General features: G+C 28.6%; 2 protein-coding genes and 1 long non-coding RNA gene across 3 annotated transcripts; 2 read left to right on the top strand and 1 right to left on the bottom strand.

Moving 5' to 3' along the window:
* Nucleotides 1–30: 30 nt before the first annotated feature.
* On the bottom strand, nt 31–981 carry LOC119663961. Its single transcript, XR_005251098.1, has 3 exons — nt 896–981; nt 215–332; nt 31–146 (listed from the first exon to the last, which is right to left on the bottom strand). It is a non-coding gene; the product is annotated as an uncharacterized LOC119663961 (long non-coding RNA).
* A 725-nt stretch (nt 982–1,706) lies between these two features.
* Nucleotides 1,707–5,452, top strand: LOC119663962 (inorganic pyrophosphatase-like). The gene is made up of 6 exons (XM_038073549.1): nt 1,707–1,987; nt 3,639–3,757; nt 3,844–4,239; nt 4,597–4,748; nt 4,815–4,924; nt 5,235–5,452. The coding sequence occupies exons 1-6, from the start codon at nt 1,726–1,728 to the stop codon at nt 5,264–5,266; spliced, it is 1,071 nt and encodes a 356-aa protein (XP_037929477.1). The 5' UTR covers nt 1,707–1,725; the 3' UTR covers nt 5,267–5,452.
* Nucleotides 5,453–7,461: 2,009 nt separating this feature from the next.
* LOC119663960 lies at nt 7,462–9,853 on the top strand (the record flags this gene model as incomplete). The annotated part of the gene is made up of 7 exons (XM_038073548.1): nt 7,462–7,551; nt 7,625–7,708; nt 7,778–7,908; nt 8,491–8,689; nt 8,758–9,380; nt 9,508–9,585; nt 9,678–9,853. Coding segments are annotated over exons 1-7 (1,381 nt in total), but the record flags the coding sequence as incomplete, so codon positions are not given.
* Between the last annotated feature and the right edge of the window lie 35 nt (nt 9,854–9,888).

Genomic DNA, 9,888 nt, shown 5'->3' on the forward strand with positions numbered 1-9,888 from the left:
TTTGAAGGTAGTTTAAATTTTGTTTCGTTTGCGCACATTTCAATAATGTCATTATGTCCATCAGGATGTTTGCAGCAATAATGTATGTGATCCTCTCGAATAGTCTCGGGATGGTTGCATCTTACTTTGATGGACACTGTAAGACCCTGTACAACAGAAAAAAGTAATAATTATTATTTTATGAATTTTTTTTTATATAAATATCATTATTTACCACAAAAAATATTATCAATACACAGATTGGTTTAAGTGTCCACATTTTGTAAAGTGAGTTTAGCCTAAACTGAAAATCTTGTGATCCATTTCAGTGCGTTTTTAAACTAAAACTGAGGCTGTTGGTGCGGAAAATTTAATTAATCAAATTATTTATTTTAATTGCTCTTAAACTTTAAACGTTTCATTAAATTTGTGCAGAATTTTGGGTCAAAAATTAAAAATATTTTTAACTAATTTATCTAACAAATATATAGATGTGTTTGAAATATAAAATATCTGTCCGACTCTCTTCCGACAAAAGAAAATCAGTCTATATTTGTTAACATAACTGCTTTGTAATATGATATAGAACTTTAAATAAAGATCAATAGCAATAAGAAGACTTTAAAACTATTCTAGGAACATTGGAAATAATTCTGAAACCATGTGTATTTCATTGATATATTCAGACGTTCCAGTGCCACTCAGCGCTTCTATTAATAACAACAACAAAGTGTTAAGGTTTGAATGTGACTAGGTTCACACAGCATACATTTTGGACCCACATCATTTGATTTGACAATAAAAATAGAATATAAATAAAATAAATAAATGCTTATTATTAATACTTAATTGGGAAGTTTATACCAAACTAATAATTGTTAAGTGAATATTTTATTGCTATAATTCTGGGACTTACCAATTTTACCTAATCTATAGTTTACGTAGTAGTGGTGAATTGCAAATAACGTTTGTACGTCAATCATAGGTAACATTTCAGTAAATATTTGGTTATTATCCATTAGAATCCTAAGTAAATGTTACTTCTACTATTATTCTTTATGATTAATTGATTAAAACTATTAAATTTTTTATATGAAGAGAATTAAACTTCACAATGTCTTAAATCATCTAATGTATTGCTACTCCGTAAATAACATCAATTTTATTGATTGCTAGTAGGACTTCAGTCTAGATTCTCATGCGTCAATGTTTAATTTTAAATTTATGTATCAAATACTGAAACAATGCAGCGATTTGTCCTTTTTTAAACTTTTCTAAATATCTTATTAATATTACAAACAAATTTTGAAATTTCTTTTTATAATAATTTAATGTTATAATTTGTTTTGTTATAATAATGTTAAATTTTTATTATTTCAATTATTTATTATGTATAGAATATTAATATAAAAACAAAGAAAAGCAATAAATTAGGCACAAACTATTTTCCCGTATTAATACAGAGTTGGCAACCATTTTTTATGGTTTGTGTATAAGATAAAACCACATAATATAAAACACATTTTTATTTTTATAAAAATACAGTAAAATACAGTACATAATACTAAAATATATTTTTAATTTTATATAATGTAAATAATAAATTTATTATTATACAAATAATTTTTATTACATTAAATATTTTTAAACTCTTTTGAGAAATATTTTCAATTTCACAAAAATGCAACTCTGTTAACTAACACTTCGCAAACTTGTTTAGCAAAAGCTATCAAAAGAGTAGCAACAATGACGGCAATTGGCGGATTAACAAAATTTTTTCGCTTCTCGCGAAGTGCACACGTGTTACTGCGGCGTTCTAACACTTTAAATTCCAACACAAAAAGTAACATTTTAATAACAGTAAATTGCGATAAAAGACAGTTTACAACAGCAACAAAACAATTTCAGAATAAGAAAGACATTTTGTTAAAAGAAGTAAATAAAATGTCTAGCTATACAACAGTCGAGAAAGGAGCACCGGATTCCACCAACTACAGCATTTACTTTCGTAAGTATATTGGGTGAAAGGAGAAATCAAGGTTATGAACCTGTGACTCAAGAAGCCGGCCTAAAAAATAAAGTAATTATATAAATAAAATGTAACATAAATACGAAATTTTCTTATCAGTTGTTAATTATGCAATTGAGATTATCAATACGCTATGTGAGTGATAAGTGCTTGTCTCACTGCAGCATTGAACTTGGGAGCAGTTTTTCCCATGAATGAGTGTTGCAAAGTGCACTTTATGGCACCACTTGAAATGCTACTTGATTTGTTTTAAATAATTTCCTATGACGTTTGCTGTGAGCTTTGGCTTTATATTTTATACTGGAAATTAATTGACACAAAAGCGGTTTAACCAAAGTTACGTTTATCTTGTTGATATGATTTTTTATCACGAAATTCCGTTTTATAATTAACGTTGGTAAAAAAAACGTTTGCTTATCAAAGTTGATATATTCTAACTTGTATTTTAATAAAAGTATTAAAAACAATTAATCACTTCCTAGTATAGTTTTTATTTTGTTGCTCTTAATTATCCAACTAATTATTTATTAAATTAGTCCAGTTATTTATTTTTTTTTTGGTTTATAGCTAATATAATTGCATTTATAATATATGCAAATTATATTAATGTCATCATATACAGAAATATTTTCTTTTTGCACAGTTGATATTTAAAAAAAAAAGCTTGAACACCTATTTTCAATGTATTCGACGATTTCTGTTCAAGTGGCAAAACCTTAGCACTTCACTATAATAATATTAAAAAATAAATTAAACGTACATAAGAAATTTTAAACATCAGGTCTTTGTTAACTGTCCAAACTACAATTTTACTCCCCATGACGTCGTACATCAACATTAGCTCTGTAAGTTTATAGACCTAACCAATTGAAGTAGCACGGTTCTTACGCCTTGATCGAGGCTGGCTACCTCATTTCTCATAATCCTCACAATTTTACTCTTCATGACGTCGTACATCAATGTTAGCTCTGGAAATTTATACTCTTCTCCAATTGGCTATCTCATTCCTCATAACCCTAACTACATTGCATCCCTATCTATTTGTCTTGTAATTCATTAATGCTTCCTGTTTTTTAGGTTTTAGTATATTTGTTTAATTTTAGCAAATATTTATATTAAATGAATAGTTTTTCTATATGAGCATTTTATTGTTAACATTTTTGTTATGGAACCACACCAGCTAAAAAATTTGGCATAGTTATATTTGGGTGAAAATTTAATATACTCTTTATATACAGATATAAACTTCAAGGTTTCAGTAGTGACCTCGTCTACGTACGTATTTCTACTTTTACGTATCGATATCGTTTTATAATAGTCGGTCACCTGTCTACCATTATATATATGTATACATGTACATTTCATGGCCACGCTAAATAGTAATTTGTAAACTGATTGGAAACTATTACTCTTAGCTCAATAGGTCCGATAACTTCCGGTGTTATAGCATTGCAAATGCAAAATTAAAAACCGTACCTTATATCATAACCGTTATTTACAGCTAATACTTAATTATTTTTTATAAGAAATGAAATAATAAATTAATAATTATTTATACATTTTATCTAATATCAATTGTGCGTGCCTTATTGAAAATTTATTAACAATTAGTTATTATATTTTTTTAAAGAAAATGAAGAGGGACACGCAATTTCGCCTTTACATGACATACCACTCTATGCCAATGAAGAAAAAACTATTTACAATATGGTTGTAGAGATACCACGGTGGACAAACGCAAAAATGGAGGTAAGTAATTGCAATTAGTAAATTGCATGTTCACATCGAACTCACATTTTTCATAAAATATGTTAATTATTATTTAATTTATTTAGATTAGTTTAAAGAATCCATTGAACCCCATCAAACAAGATATCAAAAAGGGTAAACTTCGTTATGTGGCAAATTGCTTCCCACATAAGGGTTACATTTGGAACTATGGTGCATTCCCACAAACATGGGAAAATCCTGATCATATTGAATTGTCTACCGGCTGCAAAGGTGATAATGATCCAATTGATGTTTTAGAAATTGGTTATCGTGTTGCCCAACGTGGAGAAGTCGTACAGGTTAAAATACTTGGCACTGTTGCACTTATTGATGAAGGCGAAACTGATTGGAAGATTATAGCTATCGACATTAGAGATCCATTAGCTGAAAAATTAAATGATATATGTGATATATATAAGCATTGTCCAGGCTTGTTGCGTGCAACAGTCGAATGGTTCAAGGTAACTACATTCTAATAGTTTATAATGACATTTGGTCGAGCAAATTTTAAATTTGTGCGTTGTGAATATATTGAGCATACATAAGTATGTTGATATGTATGTTTCAAAACTTTTGAGCAGTTTAAGTATACACAAATATCAACATTTGGATCGTGTGCTTCTCATATACTTGAAAATTCTGGAAATAATCTGCGATACTTCAACAGTTCAATAGTGATTCGCCAAATGTTCGAACAATTAAATATTATTGAAAAGCTCGAATGATATTTGAAGCACAAAAGGAACATATATTATTAAAACATATCCGACTTTTAAAATACAGCATCTATAAATAATCTAATTTTGATTTTATTATAGATTTATAAAATTCCTGATGGTAAACCAGAAAATCAATTTGCTTTCAATGGTGACCCAAAAGATGCGCAATTCGCCATTAAAGTAGTTTCTGAGACTCATAACTTCTGGAAAGGATTAGTGGATCAATCTTTGAATGCTGGCAGTATTTCATGGTAATACTAAACTGTGATATATTTTATATAAAATAATATATATTAATCTTTATCGTGTATATATAGTGCTACTACAACTGTTAAAAATTCACCATATCTCATTAATCAAGAGGATGCTGACAAAATACTAGCTGAAGCACCAGAAGGTGGTGATGTACAAGACGTTAGTGATACAGGTAAGATAGTTTATGTTAAGCATCATTTGTAGTTTGATAATTTGCTTTAAAACATCTTTTGCTTTGTCTTGCTATAGCTTAAAACTTTTTTTAAATTAAATACACACACAATCCTATATTGTAAAATATTGTCTATTAGTTTGTTATAATACTTTCTCACAAACACACAATTGGCTAAAATATTATTTCCTTAACACAGCACACAATTGTAAAAATTTTGCTTTTTAACAATTTTATTTATATGTATATAAAATAAATTTTGAAATATTTAAAAAAAATAATTAAAATATTTACTTTTATATTCTTTCAGTTGATAAATGGCATTTCATTCATTTAGGATGAACATCCACCAACATTTACCACATTAACCATGAATAAAATTAAATTATGATTTGTGTATCGATCTGTTAGAATCTTAATGCCGTTTCAAGTGCTTATAATCCAATCCCTACTAAATGCACTACAATTATTCCAAAGCACTAGAAACAGTGATTTTAAATAAAAATGTAAAAAATTGTATAAATTCGATTTGATTTAGTTTTGATAAAAAATAATGGCTCGAAACTTTATCTAATTTTTTTAATTATATTAAAAATTTAATTGAAAGAATTTAATAATAAGTGATTTTAATATAGAAATTTAATATATCAAAAGTCTAGTCAATGTAGACGCCCAATAGTATTTCATAACTACGATAATACTATAAACTAATTATGAGAATTTGAAATTCATTAAATTGATTTAGTGGGATATAGATTTTATAAATATTTTGACCAGAACATATCAGTAGAATTGTGGACGCAGCCAAACTAACCAGTTATAAAAACTGGAATTAGAAGTCTAAAATTACAGCTGATTTGGTTGCTCGTTACGGAAAACAAGAATCTTACACGACGAGGCAAGCTCCCAAATATAAATCATAGAGAAGATACTTATATAGCACAACAAAAACTTAGAGGAAAAGTATTGAAAGTGAAGTTGTGTGTTATTGATACTATACATTAGAAGATTGTACTACTTCAGCTTCGAAGAGAGCATGATACATTTTGCACGAGTTCACGCCCTATCGCAGAAACAACGCTATTATCAAAACTGTCGTTGAAATCAATCCTTATAAGGCTATTTAACGACATGTTGTTGTTGTAGTCCGCAGAGATTATTACGGCAGAAAACATGAAAGACATTACTTATTACTGAATAGGCAATAGAAGTGCGAGAGGAGAGAAGAAAACATGAAAAGCATTACCTATTACTGACTATTATAGATAATAGCAGTGTGAGAGAAGGGGAGATTGTTTAGAAGTAAGAATAGTTTGAGAATGGGTGGGATTTTAATTAATCTTAGAGCTTCATCTGCATCACTAGACAATATCACAAATAATCATATTAACTGAATATAAGTAGTAAAGAGAAACCATGCACATTTTTTATTGAATACGAACTCAGTATAAGATAAAGGGGGCTTCAGTTTTCGAAACCTTAAACATAATGTATTTTTAAAAACAAATCACTTATTTGAAAATGTTTTAAAAGCGACTGTAGGATCGATTAATCTTCAGGTATGACTACGTTTTCAAGATGTCTTTGTTGACGCAACAGCTCGTTTCCAATTGATAACATTAAAGTCTCATAGATATAAAAAAACGAAGCAATAAAAAAGTGCCCTTAAAGTGTAATAGCACTTAAAATGTGAAATAATTAAGTGAAAGAAATAGTAAAAAAAAACTGGATAGTTTCAGTAACCCATTAGAATATCTGGAACAATAGCTGACATTTTGGCCTTTATTCGAAGGGAGAAATGTCTTCTGTTCAGTTTAACATAACGAAAAATCAGCTATGGGGACAGGATTCTGATCCGACGGGAGCTAGTACCCTGTATATATTCTTTTCCAACCTATTATATTAATAATATAATTAAGTACATATAATACTTACAAATTTTGTAGTGTAGTAGAAAGAGTTGTAGTAGGGGAAAGGTAGATAGAACAAGCAAGAGGTGAGTGGAATTATTTTCATATACGTTCTACAGTCAATAATCTGCACAGGTAATCATTCGCTGGTCCTCCTACTTAAGAAGGACAAAAATGTAGGTTGTCAGCCATTATCAATAAAAGTTCTTTAACGCATATTCTAGACGTATTACAAAATTATCTTTTTGAAACGATGGAAATCACACTGAGATCGAGTCTGATAGGTTAACTTTTATAACACTTTCTCAAACGGCATGTTTTTAATTTACAAAATAAATGTTGAAGTCTTATATGTTTGCCATATATGAGACCGTATTATTATATTAATATACGATATTTACCACAACAAAAAATGCCTAGCGCCATCTACATTTGAAATAATACAAATGTATACAAATGTGAAACAAATGAAAAACATATGATTTACAACTCAAATATAATTACAGAAAAATATTGTTTGGATATTTTGTTTATTATAAATAAATTATAAGTAATAAAGTAAATTAGTAATAAATTTTTATGTATTTTTTTTGCTAAAACAATTACATTAAATATACATTTTTAAATATGAGTGATTCTGATAGAAAAAAGGATTTAGTAACAATTCACGGACTGATTAAAGAAAAAAAATTAACGGAAGCAATCGAGAAATGCAATGTAAGAATATCCCATAACGTTTTCTTTACGCTATTTTGCAAATATTATTAAATTTTATATTGATCCTACTTAGATATATCTAAAGGAACATCCAAACAGCTACCAATGTCATATGTTAATAGGTGCCGCTTATACAAATAATAACAATAAGATTGAGGTGAGTATGTATTTTATATCAATAAATCGGAAAATATAATAATATATAAAAAAATGTTGTTTTATTTAGGCTGCAAAGCATTTACGAGATGCGTTAGAACTATGTAAAGGATCACCAATATCAGTTTTACGGGGCTTAATTGGTTGTGTGTCCACAGAGGAGCTACCGGATGTGTATAAACAACTACTGCCATTAGAGAGGTAAATAATTAAATATATGCTGATTACTTCTATGTTATGGAATGTATAGTTTATGGGAGCATTTAGAATTTGGATATATTTGTTGGTATTGTGCGAATAAAACAATGGTATAGTGCTTTTCCCTGTGAATAGGTTCAGTAGTTCGATACTTGCTAATAAAGCTATCTGTACGTTTTATAACAATAAATGATGATGTTGTGGTTGTATATGTGAAAAAAGTAGAAATGTTAAACTAAACGTGGGTTTAGATAAAGGAATTTTGTCACCTTGGTTGTACTCATCTATAAACTCAAAAAGCTTAAATTTATGTGGACATGAGAAAAGAGAAGCGACGACACGATGTGTAGAGCACATACATTAGCAACAGACGTCTTTCTGCGTATTCAGCACGTTATTTCCAAACGTAAATTTCTACAGGATAGTTTATCTTTTATTTCCAGAGGTTCAAGTTGGAGTTTCAGGTTCCATTCAATATTACTTTACTGTTTTGTTTTATTTTAGACACAAATTAATAATGTTTTAAATTTTAATATTGAATTATTAATTTAAAAGAACATTCTAAATCATTTATACTCATTTCAGTGAGGATAAATATTACTGTGAAAGTATTGAAAGAATATCCATTCATTCACAAAATCCACAAGTTTTCTTGGATTTCTTTGAACTTATGAAGCAGCAAGCAGAGACCAATATTAATGATAATCGAAAAAATGTTGTAATGAAAAGTCTGTGTGGTATGTGCGTTAGCGGAGTGAGAATATCGGATGTGGACGACCAATCGGTAGAAGAAATTAACGCTCGATAGTTAATATAGATTCTTCATATGTGTATTTTAAATTTTAATTTCAGCTTAAAAGTACTTTTGAACTTTTGATTGAATATTACAAAGATCAGGAGAAACATAGTGAAATACATGTACATAAGCTTTACCTTAGAACGTATAAAAAGTATATAAAATTGCTGTATAAACTTCAAGATTATAAAAATTGCCTAAAACATGCCAGTCTAATAGTGCAACAGAATGCAGAAGATGAGTATGCGTACGAATGGATTTGTAAGATATATTCAGAGTACTACAAAGATGATGTGTTCAAAGATTGGCAAAATGAACTTGAATATCCAGTTGAGCATTACAGTGAAAAACTAGTCCAACTGAACGAAAAATCAAGTTTAGGACTCTTGGTAAAATCAATTATATTTTATAATCAGCAACAATATGTGCCTTGTCGTGATTTGCTAAACAAAGTAAGAACTTTGGTTCCAGATAATATAGTTGCTATAGATCTACTTGCAATCACCAATATGGTTTTAGGAGCATTTGAAATAGCAATGAATTTGTGGCATGACATCCATAATGACAAAATGTATGCTATATGTGCATCACACACTGCGGATAGAGAACTGAACAAGAGTGCCATTAAACTTTTGCAAACTTTGGAGCAATCTATAGACGTTGTTGAAGCACTAGCCAGGTACTTATATAAATTATCTTAATATTATATAAATATATATAAATATATTATATATATATATATATAATATATAATAAATATTATATAATAATATATAAATATAAAAATTATAGTTTTTACTCTTTAGGTGTTATTTTTCACTGAAAGACTTCGATGCACTGAAAAGGCTAAAATTAAGTGATATAGCGAAAACGGAGTACTTACTGTGAGTAAAATTATCTACATGCATATATACATTTATCTATGTATAATAATATTTATAAAAAACTAAAAGAATATATTAAATTTTCAAAAAAGCGAGCCAGTTGAAGCAATTGAATTGATTGAGCATTCTGAAGATTCAGATTCATTTTCTCGTTTCTTTTTGTTGGGTAAACTCTATTTTAAAATATCTAACTATTCCTCATCGCTTACATGGACTTTAAAGGCTACAAGAATACAATCCTATCGAGCGGAATGCTTTCTATATTTGGGTAAATGTTATTTTATGTCAAACGATATTGAGCGC

Source organism: Teleopsis dalmanni, unplaced genomic scaffold (assembly GCF_002237135.1).
Source record: "Teleopsis dalmanni isolate 2A unplaced genomic scaffold, ASM223713v2 unscaffolded_contig_1192, whole genome shotgun sequence".
NCBI lineage: Eukaryota > Metazoa > Arthropoda > Insecta > Diptera > Diopsidae > Teleopsis > Teleopsis dalmanni.